Source organism: Puma concolor, chromosome B1, assembly GCF_028749965.1.
Source record: "Puma concolor isolate L17-30 chromosome B1, mPumCon1.1.hap2, whole genome shotgun sequence".
NCBI classification, from domain to species: domain Eukaryota; kingdom Metazoa; phylum Chordata; class Mammalia; order Carnivora; family Felidae; genus Puma; species Puma concolor.
In genome coordinates this window covers 61,990,556-62,013,451 of record NC_141670.1, presented here as the reverse complement: position 1 = coordinate 62,013,451, position 22,896 = coordinate 61,990,556, and the positions used below count along the sequence as shown (strand labels likewise).

Here is a 22,896-nt window from a genome sequence, read left to right as displayed (position 1 = left end):
TATCATTCCTAAAAATTCTCACTGGTTTGAAGTAAAATTCTGGGAAACAATTTAAAATTCTGGGGAAAATAAAACACCTCAGTCAAATTTTTACCATGTTCACTTATTCAAGAATTATTATTTTTTAATTTTCCGCTGTGGTTTTTGCTCATAGATAATTTGCTCTTATTCTTTCCACAGGTGTACATGCGTGCGTGCGTGTGCACACACACACACACACACACACACACACACACACACACACTTCTTGTAACTATCCTCCCCACATTCTTTGTGATTCCAGTGGGATCCCCAACCATAACACCAGGAACAAATACTGCAAAGATGACCTAGTCAAAGCATTCCACCAGCCTCGCCATGCTGAATGGCGTAGAAAACTGTGCCTTGCCAGGGTTAGGTTCTAATGCTTTCATTCAAAATTTTACAGCACGTGAACCATGTGTTGTGTATCCTCACAGAAGCAGGCTCACAATTTGTGATCACTGCTAGCCACTGAGCTGGGGAAACTAGAGCTGCAGTGAAAGGACTCGATAATCTCCAAGAAATAATGGAATACATCTGGGTGATGATGTATACGGGGGTCTGTTCAATGGTTTTACATAGAAATGACAACAGATCCAGGGCTATTTGTAATTATTTACCACAAATTCTCAATTTCCTTTCACAACACACACACACACACACACACACACACACACACTTCAAAACAAGATCCAGTTGATCCCAAGTCCATTTAGTTTCATTTAATACACTCTGTGAACTACCAACTCTCCCCTCCCCACATTACCAGGATCTATTCCGAAAAGTTACTGGACTCGCTTTCTTTTTTTTTTTTTTTAATTTTTGTAACATTTATTTATTTTTAAGAGACAGAGAGACAGAGCACAAGTAGGGTAGGGGTAGAGAGAGAAGGATACATAGAGTCCGAAGCAGGCTCCAGGCTCCGAGCTGTCAGCACAGAGCCCCACATGGGGCTCAAACTCACACCTGAGCCGAAGTCAGACACTTAACCGACTGAGCCAACCAGGCACCCCTGGACTCACTTTATAACTACCTGGACCTCCACTTACACTCTTGATTCTCAGGACATGTGTAGCGATCCTTTAGAAAGGAAATTCATTTCTTATCCCTCTCTCTACCAAAGTCCTCCCATGGTTCACCTATCCTTAGGATAAAATCCAAAACCTTTACGGGGCTCACAAAGCCGTGTAAGATTTGAGAAGTTGTCCACTTTTTGAAACTAGTATCTTACCTTTCTTCAAGCCACACTGGCCTTTTTGCTGTTTTGGGGGCATATGCCAAGTTTGTTCCCTATGCCTGTATCACTCTTCCCTTGTATCTGAAAATGATTGATTTCACCTGAGTAATTTTTCCATTGTCTATCCTGAGAAGGCTTCCTTCCACCACATGTCTCTCCCACTACTCAGCTCCATTTTCACCTTGTCATTTATCACCATCTTAAGTTGTACTGAGTTTGTTCTATTTCTTTGTTTTCTGTCTTTCACCTCTGAAACATGAAAGTGACCACAGCGCAGGTTTTCTCTGTCCTTACAACTCTGTAATCTGAGTGCCTCTAGCTCGTGGTATGTGCTCAATATGCATGTTCAATGATGAATGAATTATGAATTAATTAATTAATTAATTAATATAGTAGAAAACTCTGATAAGAGAAGAACAAAATGAATTGGCAACATAGAAATTACCAGTGCCTTACGGAAAAGTCGTTCAATTGCTTTAGCTGCATATAAACTATAAGTTAAATAAGTTAAGAAACTGCGAGTAAAAAAAGTCTCTATGCATAGAAAAATTCAATTTGCAGGGATTTTTATAACCATGTACTACTTATGAGGAAACAGACAAGAGGCAATAAAATAAAAATGAAATACTTTTAAGATATTTGCCTGCACATGGCGGTGAAAGTGCACAGTATGAATTAGAAGGGGACTGAAGGTAAAGAGAAGATACAGAGTTTTTGCCCACTTTTGTTATTCAGGTCATAGTAACTTGAATCTGTTTATATGCTCCAATAACTAAGCAAGATATAGAAATATTTAAGATTTTATGTGGAAGAATAGTTATCAAAGCTAATGGAGACAGGAAATTGTAGGTCTAAAGTCTAGAACACAAGTTGAAGGAATAGGATTGCATAAGAAAAAATGATGAAGACTAACAATAATGGTAATAGTAATCAAAACAATAATGATGAACAACACTGTTCTGAGTGTATCTCACAAGTATTAAATAAAGTTAGAAAACTGAAAGTCAGAGGGAACCCAAAAAGATACAATTTGATGGCTTCTATTATCTTTGTGAACAAGACAATGAGTTCCCCCAATGAGAGCAAAAAAAAATGGTGAAATATGAATGGTAAAACAACAAGAATAGATACTTTCACAACAGCAGGTTATAGAAATAGTGATAAAATTAGACTCAGGGTGCACAGAATGATTACCAGAAAGTGTGAATGGTCTAATTAAAAGTAGATACAGCCACACAAGACTCAATAGTAATAGATTTTGCCTTAAGTATATAAATGAATAGAGAACTGTGTGACCCTGAGGAGGGCAGTTAACAAGCAACCTCTTATGGCAGAAAATAGTGGAGGCTTTGACATCCAACAGGCTAAACTCAATTCCTGACTCTATTGCTTACTATTTGTGTGGCCATTTGCAATTACTATAAACAACTGAGCTTTAATGCCTTAATCTGTAAAATGAGGATAATGATAGTATTAACGAAGTAACATATGAAGTGCCTACAAGTTTCCCAGTAATCTGTTAGCAATAAACATTTAGGCATTGTTACTTCCATGACTCTCAACTTAATTCTCATCATCATAATTTTCTTAATCATAACAATCATTGCCTTATACTTAGGATGCAGAATTGAATTAAATTATCTCTAAAAAGCTTTCTATCCTAAATGACTTCATCCTAGTTACTAACCCTCTATAGATATCAGTGGATCCCAAGGCTAAAACAAGAAGGGATCTAGAAAGGGATCTAGAAAAGTGATCAACAATGTCATTGGCTCTCACAAGTGTAATTTACATTTGTAATTACAGTATAAGTATTTTAAATAATTATGTTTTGAGCCTACAACTGGGGTTGAAGCCTCAAATTAATACTTCTTATATACTATTGAGTATAAAATTGGCAAAAACCTTCTTTACAACACAGGTAAAATGCCTCTAACTTTACTGAGACTCCACAGTCTGGAGTAATTTTTTATAATCATCTGGAAATTCTAATCAGTGTTTCTCATGCCTTATATGCTGCAATTTTATCAGTGCCCACATTTGGGAATAAATTATGTGGAATTTCTAGGGCATATCGTGTTCTGGGATGTGCATATACCTACGTGGCAAGAAAGGTTTTATCATATCCAGATGAGGTCCCCAGTAGATTCTTTAAACCACACCCATTTATTTAACAATCTGGACTCTGAAATGACAAACATTACATCTACTCTGGTTCAACATGCAAGAACTAGTCACATGACCTCACACAGCAGTGAGGTCTAGTGGGAAGAGCAGCTGAAACCTGCAGTACCTGGGCTAGAAGCCACTTTGCAGCAACAAATCTACCATGTGGAAGCGGGGCAAGACCCTTTGTTGTATGGCTATCTGGATCCGCCGGTAGGTGAGTATCAATGAATATAAATTCCATATTCTGAATCACAATGTGAATAGAGAGGTAAATAGAAAGTATCAAGTTCCATATTTTGACACTAGATAGGCCCAACATTAAAAATGTTTTTAAAAATATTTTTAAGAAATTTAAAGGAAATAAATAAAAATAAATCTGGAATCTAGAAAAAGAAAGACAAATAATTCACTGAAATATAGCAGTACGTGACCCTACGTTTCATAATTATTTATCCACATTAGTCAACTATAGGAAAAAAGGCTTTTTACAAACTTTAGACATTTATATGCTCTGGCATTTAATACCCATTACCTGGAAATACTATTGTTTTTCTGCCAACATTTGGTTAGCAGAAGGTTCAACTGTAATGTACCCAAAATGTTGAATTCCTTAATAAAAACTTCATAATAGAAAGTTTGGGTTTAATATTTTAAATGTCATGACTAAATTTAAATGAATTCATACCAGAGTTGATCATTAGAAATCAGTTTAAGAATAATAATATTACATTTTCTAAAATGCTAAGAAATAAAATTGATTACCTCAAGAGGGAAGTATTTCGAACAAGAAAAATTCATTTGATGAGAAGATTACCAAAAACAAAACATGTAAAAACAGTAATTAGGTTCATCACAGCACCTGTCTATCAAATATGAACTGCTTTAAAAATCATAGGTCTAAATAATCATGAGAATAAGTAAATTATGCACATCTTGTTATGGTTTAAATATCCAGCACATCTTTCTTTCCTACTGTGAAGACTCTTTAATTAAACTTCCTTATCTTGTAATAAAACTATCCTATTGTCTGAAAAAATAAAAATGTTGCCGCTCCAAAAATGTTATAGGCACAGTCAAATTTCTTTAACTTGCCACTATTTTCTAATCATGTTTCAACATGTTACAACTTGGAAAGAATGATTGATATTAAACCACCACCACTATGTATACAACACAAACATTATTAAAGACACACACACACACACACACACACACACACACACACACACACACATTCTTAAAACTGAAAGCTGAAATTCATATATTCCAATTTGTTTACTAAAACTTTATTTCCTTAGAGAAGTTTAAGGTTCACAGAAAAATTGAGGGGGAGGTAGAGATTTCCCATATACCCCTTGCATAGCCTACCCCATTATTAACATCCCTCAACAGAGGGGTACATTTGTCACAGTTGATGAGCCTGCATTGATACATAATTTCCATAGTTTACATTATAGTTCGCTCTTAAATGTTATGCACTTAAACAAATGTATAATGACATGCACCTGTCATTATGTCAACATACAAAGTAGTTTGTCCCAAAATTCCTCTGGGATCCACCTATTATCCATCCCTGAGCCTTCTCCCAAACCCTGGTAAGTAACTCATCTATAGTCACCATAGTTTTGCCTTTTTCGGGATGTCATATGGTTGGAATTATACAGTATGCAACCCTTTTTGACTGTCTTCTTTTGCTTAATAATATGCGTTTCAAATTCCCTACATGTCTCATCATGGCTGATACCTCATTGTGTTTTAGTGCTGCCTACTATTCTATTGTCTGGATGTACTACAGTTTATTGAACCGTTCACCTACCGTGGGGCATCTTGGTTGTTCCCAACTTTTAGCAATTATGAATAAAGCTTCCATAAACATCTGTGTGTAGATTTTTTGGTGGCTATATGGTTTCAACTCAATTGGGTAAATACAGAGGAGTGTGATTGCCAAAATATGGTTAGATTATGTTTATGTATGTAAGAAACCACCAGACTGTCCTAAATCCCCATAGAATTGACATATTGAAAACACTGAATATTCCTATCCATGAACATGGAATATTTCTCTATTTATTTAGTTATTCTTGGATTTTTTTCATCAGCTTTTAAATTATCTTTATATAAATGTGGTACATATTTTGTTAGATTTATCCCTAGTATTTCATTTTGGAGATGCTAATGTTAATATTAATGTGTTTTGTTTCACTAACATATAATTTACGTATAATATTGTGTAAATTTAAGGTAGACAATAGATTGACTTAATACATTTTTACATTGTGATATAAATACCACCACAGATTTAATTAACACCTGTATCATGTCATATAATTATTTTTCTTTTTTTGTGGTGAGAATGCTTTTTTTTTGAGAGGGGTAGAGGGGCAGAGGGAGAGGGAGACAAAGAATCTTAAGCAGGCTTCACATCCAGCACAGAGCCCAAGGCAGGGCTTGATCTCACAACCTTGAGATCATGACTTTCAGATCATGACCTGAGTTGAAATCAAGAGTCCAACACTAAACCAACTGAGCCAACAAGGTGTCCCTGTGGTAACAACATTTAAGATCTATTTTATTAGCAACTTTGGGGTATACAATACAGTATTTTTGACCATACTTACTATGCTGTACATTAAATCTTCAAAACATATTCATCTTCTAGTTACAAGTTCATGCCCTTTAATAACATCTCCCCAATTCCCCAACCTCCAGCTCCTGGTAACCACTGCCCCTCTATCTGTTTATACAAGTTTGGCTGTTTTACATTCCATACATAAGTGATACCATAGAATATTTGCTTTGGCTGCCTGGTTTATCTCAATAAGCATGATATTTCCAAAGTCCATCCATGTTGTCAGGAATGGAAGAATTTCCCTCTTTCTCATGTCTGAAAAATATTCCATTGTATATGTATATGTATACACACACATTATAGCTTTTTTACTTATTTATCTGTTGATAGACATAGGTTATTTCCATATTTTGGTTACTGTAAATAATGCTTCAATAAACATGGAAGTATAGATATCTTTATAATATCTTGTTCATATTTCCTTTAGATGTATACCCAGAGTTTGATTGCTTCATCATATGCTAGATCTATTTTTAATTTTTTCAGGAAACTCCATACTGTTTTAAGTAGTAGCTGCACCTTCTCATCAACATCCCCATCAACAGTGGACCAGGGTTCCCTTTTCTCCACACCCTCACCAACACTTGTTATCTCTTATCTTCTTGATGACAGCCATTCTAACAGGTGTGAGATGGTATCTCACTGTGGTTTTAATTTGCACTTCCTGGATGATTTAAGTGATGTTGAGCATTGTTTTCTTTCTTTCTTGGCCATCTGGATGTATTCTTTGAAAAAAAAAAAATGTTTATGCAGTTCTCCTGTCCCTTTTTTTAAAGTTTGCTTATTTTGAGAAAAAAAGAGCAAGTGGGGGAGGAGCAAAGAGAGAGAGAGAGGGAGAGAGGGAATTTCAGGTAGGTTCCATGCTGTCAGCACAGAGCTCAGTGCAGGGCTCAGTCTCAAGAACCCTGAGATCGTGACCTGAACCAAAATCAAAAGTCAGATGCTTAATCAACTGAGCCATCCAGGTGCCTCAGCTTCTTTAATTTTTACTTATAATTTAAATATAATTGGGGCGCCTGGGTGGCTCAGTCGGTTAAGCGTCCGACTTCGGCTCAGGTCATGATCTCATGGTCCGTGAGTTCGAGCCCCGCATTGGGCTCTGTGCTGACAGCTCAGAGCCTGGAGCCCGTTTCAGATTCTGTGTCTCCCTCTCTCTCTGCCCCTCCGCTATTCATGCTCTGTCTCTCTGTCTCAAAAATAAATAAACATTAAAAAAAATTAAAAAAAATATAATACATAATGAAGCCCCAAGTACAGGTCAATAAAGAGGAACAATACAATTTAAAGAATTTAAGATCAGGTATTTTGAAAAAAAGAATTCAAATAGCTTACATTATTGTAAAATATAGGGCTATATATCCTAAACTATCCATTGGTTAAGGGACATCCATAAATAATTTCACAATTTGAGATATCAAGCTAAAAGTATGCTATTAATATAAATGTTAAAACTGCTTGAGGAACATTTGCTAGATAAATATAAATTGAATAACTCAATGGCTTTGGGTAATGTGGTCATATTAACAATATTAATTTTTCCTATCCACTATTGGGAGAATTAATATTGTTAAAAGATATTGTGTTTTGAATTTCAAACTCCACTTGTTCATGGCTGGTATGCCGGAATTCAATTGACCTTCGTACATTAATCTTATATCCTGCTGTCATTGCTTATTAGTTCCAGGAGTTAGTTTGTCCGTTATTTCAGATTTTCTTCATCTAATTTGCAGACAAAACAATTTTATTTCTTTTTTCCTGACCTGTGTATGTTTATTTCCTTTTATTTTTTTCTTACATTAGTTAGAACTTGCAATATGATGTTTAAAAAGATTGTTAAGGGGGACAAGGGGATGATATCCTTGACTTTTGCCTTATCATAGTGGGCAAGCTTTGAGTTTCTCACCAGTAAGTGTGATATTAGTTGTATGTTTTTTAGATATCTTTTATCAAGTAGAGAAAGATCACTCCATTCCTAATTTACTGAGAATTTTTATCATGAATGGGTGCTGGATTTTACCAAATGCTTTTTCTGCATCTATTGATATGATCACGTGATTTTACACATACCAATTTTAAAACAAGAACAAGCCGCAACAGTTGATAATTTAAAATTACTAATATCTAAACAGTATTTTTATAGGCAAAAGTGTGATCATACAGGCATCAGGATACATTGCTTGAAGTAAAGAAACTGACACATTATTCTTATAGGGTATTTGACAATAACTATCAAAATTTAAAAACACTCTCCCTTTAACTTAGCCACTCAACTCCTAGGAATTTCTGGTAAAAATAGACACACAAACATGCATAAGTGCATGTTGAATGTTGTAAAGTAGCCATATAAGATAAAAACCTAGAAATAAACCTTAATGTCCATCAATGAGACATTGTTTAAATAAATTATTGTACATACATGTAATGAGTACCTTTATGGCTATATAAAGGAGTATGATAGGGGTGCCTGGGTGGCTCAGTTGGTTAATCATTAGACTCTTGATTTCAGCTCAGGTCATGATCTCACAGTTCATGGGTTCAAGCCCCATGTGGAGCTCTGTGCTGACAGCACAGAGCCTACTTGGGATTCTCTCTCTCTCTCTCTCTCTCTCTCTCTCTCATCTGTCAAAATAAATAAACTCTAAAAAAAATCTAAGAAAAATAAAAGAATATGATAAAATCTGTATGCTAAATTGCAAACATGAAAAATATAGAAAGCTAATAAAACAAAGCACAATAACACAAATAAAATCCTCCCATTAGGAAGTAATCGCGTTTGTATGAATGTGTGCCTATAGAAAATTTCTGCAAGAGTGGGAGTGAAACTGAGTGGCCTGGGAGAGGGAGGTACACAATATGCACTCCCTTCTCTGTCATTTGAAGTTGTTCTCCGCCACATTATTTTTGTAAGATTTTAAATTTTAAAGAAAATATTTTAAAATGGATACCATTTATAACATCTTTACAGAATATTTTCCTTCCTTTCACATTTAGCTAACAAATAATGATGTTTTTCCTCAATTCCTTCAAAATAGTAAATTACAACAGTACAGAAAGATATTTATATTTAGAAGAGAAAGTATAATCATTTTTCTTAATAGGCAATTAGTTTTAACCTCCTTAGAGATAAAAGGATCTGATATTCTTTTAATATAAAAAGCATCTATTTAACCTATGTAATTAGCTCTCTCTAGCTATAAATCAGAAATCTAAGTAACATAATTGGACTTTGAACCTAAGTATTTTAGTCTTCATCATTTAAAGACATTGGTGTAGGAGACGTTAAGTTCTATCTAAAATACCTCTTTAAATGTTACCTTCTTCATAAATTATCCAGTTTTTCCTTTCTTCCAAGGTCTCCACTATCCTCTTGTTTATCTTGGAAACCATACTTCATTAAACAATATTTGAACCCTCCTTTGTTGTTATTTTTTTCTAATCTTACTGTCTTCCCTCCATTAACAGATATTCATGAAACAAGAATTGAATGGCAGGGAAAATGGCTTATTTGTGAATGAATTCCTGATGATCATCATCCACAGTATGCAATCAACTGAGTTTTTTCTATCCCCCATGTCATTCCAGTGTAGGCTTCTTGTGGTTGGCTGCTCATACTGCCCTCCTCTATTAACCAGCATAACTCAAACCCTGTTCTCGCAACTGAGATCTCGGTCTCAGGAGACTTAGAAGTAGACACAGACGTACATTAATTAAAATCTTCTTTACAAACTTTAAAGCCAGTATTATGGGATGCAGAGCTGGAAAACTCCACTTAGACCCAGCCTTTCCTTCCTTCAAACACAAGAAGTAGCTAAGCTAAGCTAAGCTAAGCAGAAGAAGCATAGAAGTCTTTGGGCCCACCGTGGAAATAAGAGCTATCTGAAAAGACAGAAAGTAATATAACTAATCACAAATGACAGTCTTAGAGGAGGCATTTCAGTACACGTGAATACTTCTCATATATTTTGAACTATTTGGTCTGAAGCCTTCTTCCTAGGCATAAAGATATGGGTAGTGGTAAAAGATATAAACTAGACAATCATCAAAGGGAGTGAATTTGTTCAAAATATAGCCTAATCACCTCCAGGAGAGCAAATATGTTTATTTCCTTGCTGTTTCCCTGAAGTAGCTGTCTCTCACATTTTTCCCCAACACAAATATGGCATATTGTTCCCATTCTCTCCATTCTCAACTGGCAAAATTATATAATTATCTCTTTGTACTTGAAAAAGAAAGTAACCTGAAATTTCACCTCTTGGAAGTCAGAAGTCAACATTTATTTTTTCCAAATATTGTGTCAACTTCAGCTCAACCTTAAGTTATTAAATATACAAACAAATTACTATAATATGGGTAGATAAAAAGTATTTTGAATGTGCCACAGGCACAATGATAAAGGAGAATTTAATTCTTCCTTGTGCTGGGTCACGTGTCAGAGAGAGCTGGATAGAGATTTCTCAATAATTAATGTTTATTGAGTGCTTACACTGTGAAAAGGGCTTTACACAAATTGTGTCTTTAATTTTCACAAAACAAAGGGAGATAGATAGTACAATTATCATCTCTATTTTATAAACAAGAAAACTGAGTCTTGGGGAGTTTAGTATGCTCAAAGTCATTCTGCCACCAAGAGATAGAGACAAACTTCAAAACCAGCCAGTCTAATTTCAAGTAACATACCAATAATCATCATGCTAAAAGCCTCCTCTTTAATGGAGTGTTTACCAGAACAAAGGAATAAATGGACAGAACATTTCCCCAGGAAAAAATCTGAGACATAAGAAGAGTCTATGATTATAAAATATATTAACATGTTTAAAGGAAAAAAATAGTAGTAACTAACCTTTTCACAATGCCTACTCAGTATGGATCACACACTGTTCTAATCGCTTTGTATATTAACTCATTAATCCTTAAATCAGCATCATCAGAAGATACCATTTTTATCATTCCTACTTTAAAGAGAACTGAAGTACAGAGAATTTAATTGACCTCCTCAAGATCGCACAGCTAGCAGATTGGGGCTAGACTGAAGTCTGGCAGTCCAGTTCTGGCCTCTGTGTTCTGTTACATCACTCCACCCAATGAATTTCCTGCAGTGGTGAGACTGCAATGTGTCACCAAGAGAGACTTGCAGAGGAGGCTGTAAAGCTGCCTGGGTCCTGTTACAAGGGACTATGCCAAAGATTTTGGACTGTAATCAACAAGCCCCTGATTTTCAGCAGAAGTGGGGATAATATGATAGTAATGATATTCTGTGCTGTGTATTTGAAAATATAATCACTGTTGTCTTATTTTTATATTTGAGAAACATGCTTTTTGTTTTTGCAATGCAGAGCATTGGAAGTAAAACTTGACCACATTATAATGATTGCTAAAAATGTTCAGTCTAATGAATTAAATTTTCTTCTTATGAGAGGTTCTCCAGTATCTACGGATTATATCCTCTGGAAGGTGATATCAGAATAGAGAATCCAAGAATTACATATTCAGCCAAAAATGAATGCGGATTAAAATATGCTGAGGAATTATACGTTAGGCAAAAGTAACTCAGCAATTTTCTTAAAGATATATAGAGTTGTAATAAAATTATTTATCATCTATAAAATGTATAGAAGAGTGTCTCACTTATATACTATGTTTTATAAGCACTAAATATTATGTTTCAAAAATATTACAATATAATAAGCAAAAAATTCTGCAACCTCAATAACTAGAATAAATGTCCATGTATACATATATATGTATATACATATATATATATATATACACATCTGTTTAATATATACCTATGTATATGTGTATATATATGTGTGTGTGTGTATGTGTATATATATATATATATATATATACACACATATACATATATAGCATTAGAAAACTTTGAGAAATAAATGAAACATGATTAACTTTAGGTATTATCTGTGTTTTAAGAAGAGTTACACCAATTCACTATCCAAAATACTATTACCTCTTTTTAAGTGCAATTAATCTTAAAAAATAATATAAACTATAGACTTTGGATGACAATGATGTGTCAGTGTAAGTTTCTCAAATATAACAAAGGTACCTTCCTGGTGGGAGTTGTTGACAATGGAGGAATTCGTGCAAATGTGGGGACAGAGGGTATATGGACATTTTCTGTAACTTTTGCTCAGTATTGCTGCAAAACCAAAAAAAAAAAAAAGTGTTGCAAAACCTCTAGATACTAACTGAAAGATCTATCGGTAGTGAGGTACTTAAATGGTTATATAAACATCTACTTATAAATGTATAAAAAATTACATGTTCGTAAACATATAATTAATTTGTAATTATAAAAAGGAATGTGTATACAAAAAAATAAACGATTTCAAATCCTCAATTTGTCCCTTTTATCTGGCTAGCTACCATCTTTCTATACATAATCTGAAGCAGAATATCCAGAATCTTAGAGCTTCCGTTTTTGATTCTATAAAAGGACCATAATAGGCTTTAGTATAAAATTTTTGGAATGTTGTAAAAAATAAATAAATTGAAATCACTTAGCAAAAACTTTGCATGTATTAAGTGTGTAATAAATGCCGGATTTCATTCTCCCTAGGACAATATCAACACATTTATATACTCCACAGGCTAAATCTTACATAAGTACAAGAAGCATTATTTTAAAATAATTATAAGTTCAATTCTATTCAACAGACATTTTTGAGACTCTACTATAAATAAGTCCTGTGATTGAATCTTTCCGTTATGAATATTTCAACATTATAACAATGGAAATATAAATATCAGAGTCATATATTTAATAATTATATAAGGAAATTCAGATTTTCTTTTAAAAATGGCCTTTAACATTATGAATTCTAAAAGTGCATAGTTAAAATAGGAGAGTTTTAGGACTCACATTCCTTTGATATCTGTTTTAATAAACAGTATTTTATATTAGCTTCATCATTCTTTTATATAATGCCTTTTTACAGGGCCCAAAGGATTTCCTTTTTGATGCTTTTTCAACCTTTGGTGTAAATGGAGCAGGAATTAACATGGCTAGATTTGTCCTATAATAACTTCTTCAACCTTACTGCTTTGTTATGCCAAAACTTTTTTTTTTTTTAATATCAGCAGCATCCATTGATTGGTGCCTGAAACACTGATCTAGAAATAGTGTTAATTATCTGCAGCTGCACAGGCAGCAAAGGGAGCATAAAACACTAGGCTTCTTGCTCACAGTGTACAAAAACAGGGAAACAAAGACTCTCAGCTGTAAGCGTCCCCAGAGCTGCTCCCCATGATAACAATATAAAGTGGGTCATTTTCAAAACCTGGCAAACTCATCATATATTTTATACTAAGCATCTAAATTTTAGAAAACATGTTGCAGCTTAAGTTTCTCTCCTTATTCATAACACTCTTTTGTTGTAATTGGTGATGATAATGGTAACAAAACCAGCACAAGCACACAGGTAACAGTTGCTTGAGACAAATTCATGAGACAAATATCCAAGCATATGATTTTGAACATGACTTACTTGGAGAGTTTACAACCTTCTCCACACTGGCAATAGTGTTCACAGTTAGTGTAAAATACATCATGAACCTCCTGATCAGTCTATTTTTCTGATATCAAAGATATATATAGTGATTTAAAACACTAGCAATTATTTCAATTGTTTACAAACCTAAGGCAAAGGTCTACCAGTTTCCTAAAGCTAATTGTTAGAGGCTCATTTCTCCTTCATATTTTCATATCCTCCTCTCCCTTTTCTGCTGGCAAGTATTTGTTTATGCAATCAATAAATTTATTATTAAAGTAAAATTTGTATATAACATTATATAATTTTCAGATATACAAAATTATACATCGATACCTATATACACCACAAAGGAATCACCACCAAGTCTAGTTACCATTCATCACCACACAGTAAGTCCCCTTCACCCTATTAGGTAATTATCAATCTGCTCTCTGTATCTATGAGTTTGTTTTTGTATTGTTTTGTTTATTCATTTGTTTTGTTTTGTTAAGATTCTATATATGAGTGAAATCATACAGGATTTATTTTTCTCCATCTGATTTATTTCACTTAGAATAACACCCATGCTATGGTAGAATTATGCCAATATTTCATTCATCTAACGGCTGAATAGTGTTCCTGTGTGTGTGTGTGTGTGTGTTTGTGTGTGTGTGTTTGTGTGTGTGTGTGTGCATGTGCGTGACATCCTGGTAACATCAATGGCACTTAGGATGTTTCTATATTTTGGCTATTGTAATAATGCTGCAATGAACATGGATATGCATCAATCTTTTCAAATTATTGTTTTCATACTCTTCAGATAAATACCCAGAGGTGGAATAGCCACATCATACAGTAGATCTACTCTTAATTATTTCAAAAATAATTGAAAAGTGTCCATACTGTGTTCACAGGGGCAACAACCATTGACATTGCCACGGTTTCCTTTTCTCCACATCCTCTCCAACACTGCTATTTCTTGTGTTTTTGATAATAGCCCTTCTAACAAGTGTGAGGTGGTATCTCATTGTGATTTTGATTTGCATTTACCTAATAACTAGTTATGATGAAAATTTCTTCACATGTCCGTTGGTCATCTGTATATCTTCTTTGGAAAAATCTCTATTCAGATCCTCTGCCCATTTTTAAATTAGGTCTTTTTTTATTGTTTATTTTTTTGAGTTTTTTATATATTTTAGATATTAATCCCTTATAGGATAAATGACTTGCAAATGTCTTCTTCCATTCAGTAGACTGCTTTTTACTTTGGTGATGATTTCCTTTGCTTTGCAGAAGTTTTTCGTTTTAATGTCACCCCATTTCTTTATTTTTGCTTTTGTTTCCCCTGTCTTTGGAGTCAGGTCCACAAACACACCACTAAGATCAATGTCCAGGAACTTCCCACTATGTTTTCTTGTGGGAATTTTATGATTTCACTTCTTCCATTCAAGTCATTAATCTATTTTGAGTTAATTTATGTATATGGTATAAGATAGTCATTTAGTTTCATTCTTTTGCATGTGGCTCTCCAGTTTTCCCAGTACCATTTATCAAAGACACTATCCATTCTCTGTTTTATGTTCTTGACTCCTTTGTTGTAAATTAATTGTTCATACATGAGGGGGGGTTATTTCTGGGCCCTCAATTATGTTCCATTGATCTGTGAGTCCATACTATACTGTTTTGATTACTATAGCTTTGTAGTATACTTGAAATCAGGGAGTATAATACATCAGTCTTGTTCTTCTTTCTCAAGATTATTTTGACCATTTGGGGTCTTTTGTGTTACCATACAAATTTTAGAATTGTCATTTCTGTGAAAAAGCCATTGGAATTTTCATAAGGATTCCACTAAACCTGAAGATTGTTTAGAATAATATGGGCTATTTCACAATATAAATATTCCACTTGAGGAGCACAGAATATCTTTCCATTTTTTCTATCTTTGTCACGTTCTTTTATCAGTGTCTTACAATTGCCAGAACCAGGTCTTTCACCTCCTTGGTAAACTCATTCCTAGCCAACTGTAATCTTTTCAAATCAATTGTAAATGAGATTGTTTTCTTAATTTTCTTAATTTCTCTTTCTGATAGATTATTATTAGTGTATAGAAATGCAACAAATTTCTGTATATTGATTTTGTATCCTACAACTTTACTAAATTTATTAGCTATAATTTTTTTGGTAAAAACTTCAGAGTATATATATATATATATATATATATATATAGTCTGTATCATTTGCAGATAGTGACATTTTTACTTATTTCCTTCTAATTTGGATTGCTTTTACTTCCTTTTGTTGCCTTATTGCCGTGGCTAGGACTTCCAATACTATGTTGAATGAAAGTGAGAATAAGAATCCTTGTCTTACTACTGATCTTAAGGAAAGACTTTCAGTTTTTTACCATTGAGTATGATGTGAGTTGTGGGTTTATCATAGATAGCCTTTATTTTGTTCAGGCATATTCCCTCTATATATCTGCTTTGTTGAGAGCTTTTATAATAAATGAATGTTGATTGTTAACAAATGTATGGTTTGGTTTCGTTTTGCATATACTGAGATAATCGTATGATTTTTGTTCTCTTTGTTAATGTGGTGTATTATGTTGATTAATCTGTGGATGTTGAAGCATCCTGGCAACATAGGAATAAATCCCACTTGATCATGGTGAAACATCCTTTTAATGTATTGTTTCATTTGGTTTGTTAATATTTGGTTGAGGATTTTTTCATCTATGCTCATGAAGAATATTGTGTGTGCATGTGCGTGTATGTGCGTGTGTGTGTGTGTGTGTGTGTGTGTGTGTGTGTGTGTGTGTGTGTTTCTCTGTTTTTTTCTTTGGTTTTGGCAGTAAGGTAATTCTAGACTCATAAAATTGGTTTGGGAGCATTCTTTCCTCTCCAATTGTTTGGAAGACTTTGAGAAGAACAGGTATTAACTTCTTGAATATTTGGTAGAATTCACTAGTGAAATTATCTGGTTCTGTACTTTTGTCTGGTTGGGGATTTTTGGTTTCTGATTCAATCTCCTTACTAGAAATTAGTCTATTCATATTTTCTATTTCTTCATAATTCAGTCTTAGAGTATTGTGTATTTCTAGAAATTTATCTATTTTGTCTAGGTTGTCCAATTTGTTGGTATAAAATTATTTGTAGTATTTTTATGAACCTTTGTATTCCAATGGTATCAATTTTAACTTCTCTTTTATTTCTGATTTTATTTATTTGAGGCCCCCAGAGAGAGTCCCAGCAACTTCTTGTCTATCCAGCAGATACTTTAAGATCAGTAATTGGGTCTTCTTCACATATGTTCTAGGTTATTTTCAAACTGTTGTTTTTGTGCTGGATCCCAGGACAAGGGATTCTGTGTTCTCCATTCCCTGTAGTTCTGTGGTTTTCCTGGATCAATTCCCACTGGTTTTCAAGGCAAGGCATTTGGGTCATCATCTGTCCTGTGAAGGATCTAAGCATTGGGGTGCCTGATGTAGAGCACAGACCCTTCACTTCTCAGGGAAAAGTCCCATATTTTTGAGATCCATCCTGATTACGGATTGCTGTTCCTGTTGTGTTTTCTTTTCCCCAATATGCCCTTATCTCCTTTGTTGTGAGGCTCTGTTCATTCAGTTTTTAGGTCTTTTTCAGAGGAAATTATTCCATATGTATTGTAAATTTGTTGTGTCTGTCCATGAGAAGAGGTAAATTCAGGATTTTCCTACACTGTCTCTTGAACACATCTTTCTCAATAAATTTATTTAAAGGTATTTGTTGATTGGCTCCTATGTCCTTCCCAGACTACCTCCGACAAATACTCGCAAGGCGCACAGAAAAAAAACTTCAGACTTAGATTATCTAGGTTGACCAGTTCAATTGATCAAACTACCCAATTTTCCTCTCTAACATTCAAAAAGAAAAGCTCTTTTCATACATTATTCAAAGAACTATATACTAACCAGTATGTCAAGTCACATATAAAATTGTAAGTAAGCCATAGACCTTACCTTCATGAGCTTCCTGTCACTTGCAGGAGATTCATGTTACACAATTTATTACAAATGTAATGAGTATTTAAAAGTGAGAAGTGCAGGGTTCTAAGGTAATGGAAAAATGGATGTTTTATCTAGTTTGAGGAGGGCGGGAGAATTAGGAAAACCTCTTTAAACAATGACATTCGCCCTCCAGAAGCAAACAAGAAATTTCATCTTCTCTTTTATGAGATCAAGAAAAAAGAAAGTTGTTCCTATAAATAAAAACAATAGTAATTTCTAATCTAAACAATAGTAATTTCTAATCTAAACTATGTAAATGGTCAAAATTGATTAAGTAAGCCTGTTTTCCTTGTTTCCCATACCCCATCCCCAAAGTGCACAACCCCAGATTTAAGACTTGCTTTATTTACATCAGCCACCTTTATTGATCAAACTTCTGGGCAAAACTCTCCTTCCCTAAGTGTTGTATAAACATTCACTATGTACCTACATCCTCAAAGCAAATAAAGCATATCAAATATTAATCTTAAAATCAATTCTTTGGAACTAGTTATTTATTTATTGAATATAGTGTGTACTGAGTGCAAATTTTATAATAGTTTATCAGAAATAGAACAGGACTAAACAGTATTTACATAAAACACTTTGAAGTCCACTTACTTAAAGCACAGTAGACTCCCCCACTGCCCCAGCTTACCACTATACCAAAGGCAGAGTTGGCAATGTTCCTCCTTTTAAAACGTTGCACCTGTTTATATTAAGAAATACTCTAGCTTTTGTTCTGAGTCTTTATCACATTAAGGAAGTTTCTTTTTGTCTGTAGTTATATCTTTGTTGAATAAGAGAAGCAGTGAGACAGAATAGTTGTAAAAAACATGGACTTTGGTGTCAGTAAACATGGACTGGAATCAATGCTCTGAAAATTCGCAGCTTTGTGATATTGAATCAGTTACTTTAACCTCTCCTGGCTTCAGTGTTCAGCGATTGTGGAAAGGAGACAGTCTCTCTGCCCTGGGCAGGAGATGAACTGTGAGGACTTCAGTTGCTCTTTGACTTAGTCCAGGGAGCACAGGGGGAGGGGGGGGAGGGGAGGGGGGGCAGGAAATGGCCAATGAGGTGTTAACTGTGTGTTAAATGAAAACCTTTCCCAGGGTCTCTGACACTTGTGATAAAACAGTTTTTGTTTTTATGAAATAAATTGACTAAGTCTCTGAAACTTAAGTGAGGGATTACACATGAATGTATTTCAACACCAGCCTCCTATCGATTTCTCAAGTAAAAATCAACTCTCTCCTAACTCTCCATACATACATTTGCATACTAATATCTAAATTTTTGTGATTAATTAATGTGAGTCCAAGCAATTCAGAAACTTTGGAATCCTAGGGAAATAAATAGAAAAATAAAATTCTGGCCCAATGTTTTGGTATTTCTTTATAAAGGTAACATAGAGGACATGCTTGAGTGTGGAACATATTGCTGTTAACTCTGCTTTGCCATGCTGTGCCCTCCCACAGTATATTGACTTTATAGCAACATTATTTCCTAGAAGTCTTTTATACTTTGCATTCCCAGACTTGCTGTCTTTCTTCCTCTTACATACTTCTGCAAGTATATTATTGGTATGCCATGATTCTTTGTCCCAAGTGAACTTATTCTTAAACTCTTTATCTTGGCTCCATTAGCCAGCCTGTCTTGGCATTTGAAATCTCCCACGATAGATGTGGCATTATGGAATAAATTCCTCCTCTACTCCATTCGGCAGGTTGTCAAAGGTTTTATGCATATGTGCTTTCAAACTAATACGAAAAGTCAACAAAACTTAAAGTTTGTCATTTTCTAGAAATTCTACTTACATTCTTATTCTCTAAAGTCTTTATTCTCTGTTGGTATGTTTGAATAAAGACTGTTGAGTAAGGACACTAAAATAAAAATGCAATTAATCTCTGAACATACCCAGACAGTGAAATTCCCTTGCTCATTTGACGTAAAAGCAGTACAGTCCCAATGTCACAAAAGAGAGTGTTCTCATAAAGAGAATTCTTTTAAAAGTAATAAAGGGAATAGATACACCTGCCTACTTCAGTCAGTTCCCTGTGATTTCACTTTTGGTTGTGCCATGTTTCAATACTTAAGACAGCATGAAACTACACAGGCTATTTCTAAATTACTGATCCTTCTCAAAATAGAGCTTATCTGACAGAAGCAGTGATATCATTATAACACAATATTTAAAACTCTTTCTTCTCTTGAAATTTTGTGCCAGCTTCCAGACTACAAGGACTCTACCAGTATGAGTGCTTCCTTAAAGGAAGGTGTCCTGAAGGGTTCTAGGTCCATATCTCTATACTGTGACTTTTTCTTTTTTAATGAACATCAATCATTTGTTTCATTTTTTCCTTGTCTTGTTTATTATTATTATTATTATTATTATTATTTGCCCTTTAACTTTGTTTCCAATTCTTCTTTGAGGAAAATAGGCATAAGCATAAATATTTAGAGGGTACCAAAATGGTACTTACTCCTTAAAGTTGAAAAAGTGTGAGTATGCAGATATAGTACTTCAATCTTCACAAACTCCTCTTTATTTAATAATATATGCCTAAATTCTATAATCCATAGTAATTCTGATTGATTAGTGTTTAACCCAAGTGAATCATAATTATATTAACCAATCTTCTGAAATTGTTTCAATAAAACTCTGGATATAAGCTTAGCAGACATTGCCAAATATTTACATTCTGCAGTTATTCATAGTAAGGAATACTGTTCAATCAGTGAAATTTAATTTAATAATGTTTACCTGTGTGTAAGCCTCCGGTGACTAATGCAGACTGCAGTCTGAGAATCTTGAGCAATGCATACCTTATGCCGACTACATTTCATCTTTGAGCATGGATCTTTGGCTGGATCTAAAGCTAAAAAAATGTTCAGAAAATATTAAGATACATTTCAATAAAATGGAGGTATCTCATCTCATCAAATGATTTGATCAAGAAATGTACACAGCAGTTCATCTCTAAATTTTCTTCCCATTCCTCCTCTTCTAAGAGATACTTCTATTTTTACCCATATAACTAACTCAGAGTTAATAGATGGCTGCAATTTAATCTTATTCTACTTGGAAACTAAAATACATGCAACCTTATGACCAAACAATGTATAATCAAAATAGAAACTTTAAGACCAAAATTTCCTATAGTCATTACTGTCTTCTAAGCAGTAAGGTGCAGAATAAAGTTGGGGCATTTTACTGTAATACTTGTGTCAGTTGAGGATTATAATTTATACTTTTGCCTTCCCTAGATAGATGCAGGTAGGTGGACCTAAGGGAGTAAGCCCAAAAGATTCTAGTGGGCGTTAATGAGTCCTTTGATATGCAAGAAGAGTCTATAGCTGTACTAGGGGGCTGGTTGAGTGTATCCTGGTAATAATACTGAGATATTGCATTTTCATTTTTAAATTGCTTGTGCCTGATGTCTGAACCCCCATTTCTCTAGACAAAACCCTTATCTTGATGGATGCCAACACAAAGAGTGTGTGATTTTTTGGTGATATTTTAAACAAGAGTCTTATTGAGATTTAATTTGCATACAATTCATTCTATTAATGTTTAAATTCAGTGGCTTTCAGTATATTCACAACTGTGCAACTATTATCATAATCAATTTTAGAGTATTTTTTAAATGGTAATTTATTTATTTTGAGAGAGAGAGTGTGTGCCAGAGCATGACCAGGGGAGGGACAGAGAAAGAGGGAAAGAGAGAATTCTAAGCAGACTGCACTGTCAGCCCAGAGGCCAACTGGGGCCTCTATCCCGCGAACCTTGAGATCATGACCTGAGCCGCATCAAGAGTCAAATGCTCAACCGACTGAGTCACCCAGGCGCCCCAAGTTTAGAACACTTTTATCTTCTCAAAGAAAGGATACCCTTTAGTCATCACCCTCCAAGCCCCAACTCCCCCAGCTCCTTCACAACCATGAATAGCAGCACCCACTAATCTAATTTCTGTCTCTACAGATATGCCTATTCTTTCTTTATGTAAATAGAATTACACATATGTGGTCTTCTGTGACTGGCTTCCTTTGTTTGGAACTATGTTTTCAAGGTCCAACGATATGGTACCATGTATCACTATTTTATTTCTTTAAATTGCTGAATACCACTTCTCTATATAGAGATGCCACATTTTATTTATCCATCCAAGAGTTGAGGGGAATTTTGGTTGTTTCTACCTTTTGTTTATTATGAATAATGCTGCTATTGGTAATTATTATTGGTGATGTGTGATGATATTTTTTTGTGATTTTCATGGGTGGAAAGCCAGTGAGGGAGTTGGCACAAATAAGAAAAAGGTGCTGAGTGTCCTCTTTGGGTACATGTCACAACTGAGAGAAGTAACCCATGCAAGATGAAAGCTGAAAATAAAATTCTAATGCGTATAGAAAAGTGGAACCTAAGTGACCTGAAAAATTTTTATTTGGAACATACAAAAGTTTTTTGGGAAAGCCCTGAGCTCTTTGCTGAACATGAAATGTGGATTTGAGCCAATCTTTTCAAATCTGAAACCTAAGGTAAACTAGAGCTAACATCTGGTGTATATATCAAATTTAGCTTTATGAATGTGTTAAATCAATAACCTAATGAAAGTGAATACGTTTTGATAACCAATAAATAAACCCAATTTCAATAAAATGCAGTTATAAATTATATAGAGAGATGCATTTAGTCAGTCAGAGAAAGGCAAATATCATATGATTTCTCTCATATGTGGAATTTAAGAAACAAAAAAAGATGAACGTAGGGGAAGGGAAGGAAAAATAAGAAAAACAGAGAGGGAAGCAAACCATAAGAGACCTTTAAATACATAGAACAAACCGAGGATGCTGGAGGGGTAATGGTGTGGGGATGAGCTAAATGGGTGATGGGCATTAAGGAGGACACTTGTTGGGATGAGCATTGGGTGTTATACATGAGTAATGAATCACTGCATTCTACTCCAAAAAGCAATATTATATTGTATGTTAACTAAATTGAATTTAAATAAATTAATTAAAAATAAAAACATATTTTCTTTGTTTAAAAATATATATTTCAACTAAACTCTTGAGATTTCAAATACTCAACTCAAATTAAAAATACTAACACATATAGTCGGTAAGATATTCTCTAAGAGACATCTTATACCATAATACAGTGGTCAGTACAATAACTGCATCTATTTGGAACACAAATGTTTAAATCTCCTCCATAGTAAAAAAAAAAAAGTTTTTGACAGGCAATGATTAGATAAATTATAGCTTCTCTTAATTTATGAATAATTTCAAATTTTAAGATAAACAATATTAGCTATTTTAT

At 34.2% G+C, this 22,896-nt stretch overlaps 1 protein-coding gene across 2 annotated transcripts in view; it reads right to left on the bottom strand.

The window, feature by feature from the left end:
- The window catches only part of SPOCK3 (SPARC (osteonectin), cwcv and kazal like domains proteoglycan 3), a 495,328-nt gene that overhangs the window by 253,530 nt on the left and 218,902 nt on the right, over window positions 1–22,896 (bottom strand). For both annotated transcript variants that reach the window (XM_086703919.1, XM_025921544.2), the window contains exon 4: window positions 20,341–20,455. In XM_086703919.1, coding sequence (XP_086560045.1) covers window positions 20,341–20,455 — 115 coding nt within the window. The remainder of the gene's footprint in view (window positions 1–20,340; window positions 20,456–22,896) is intronic.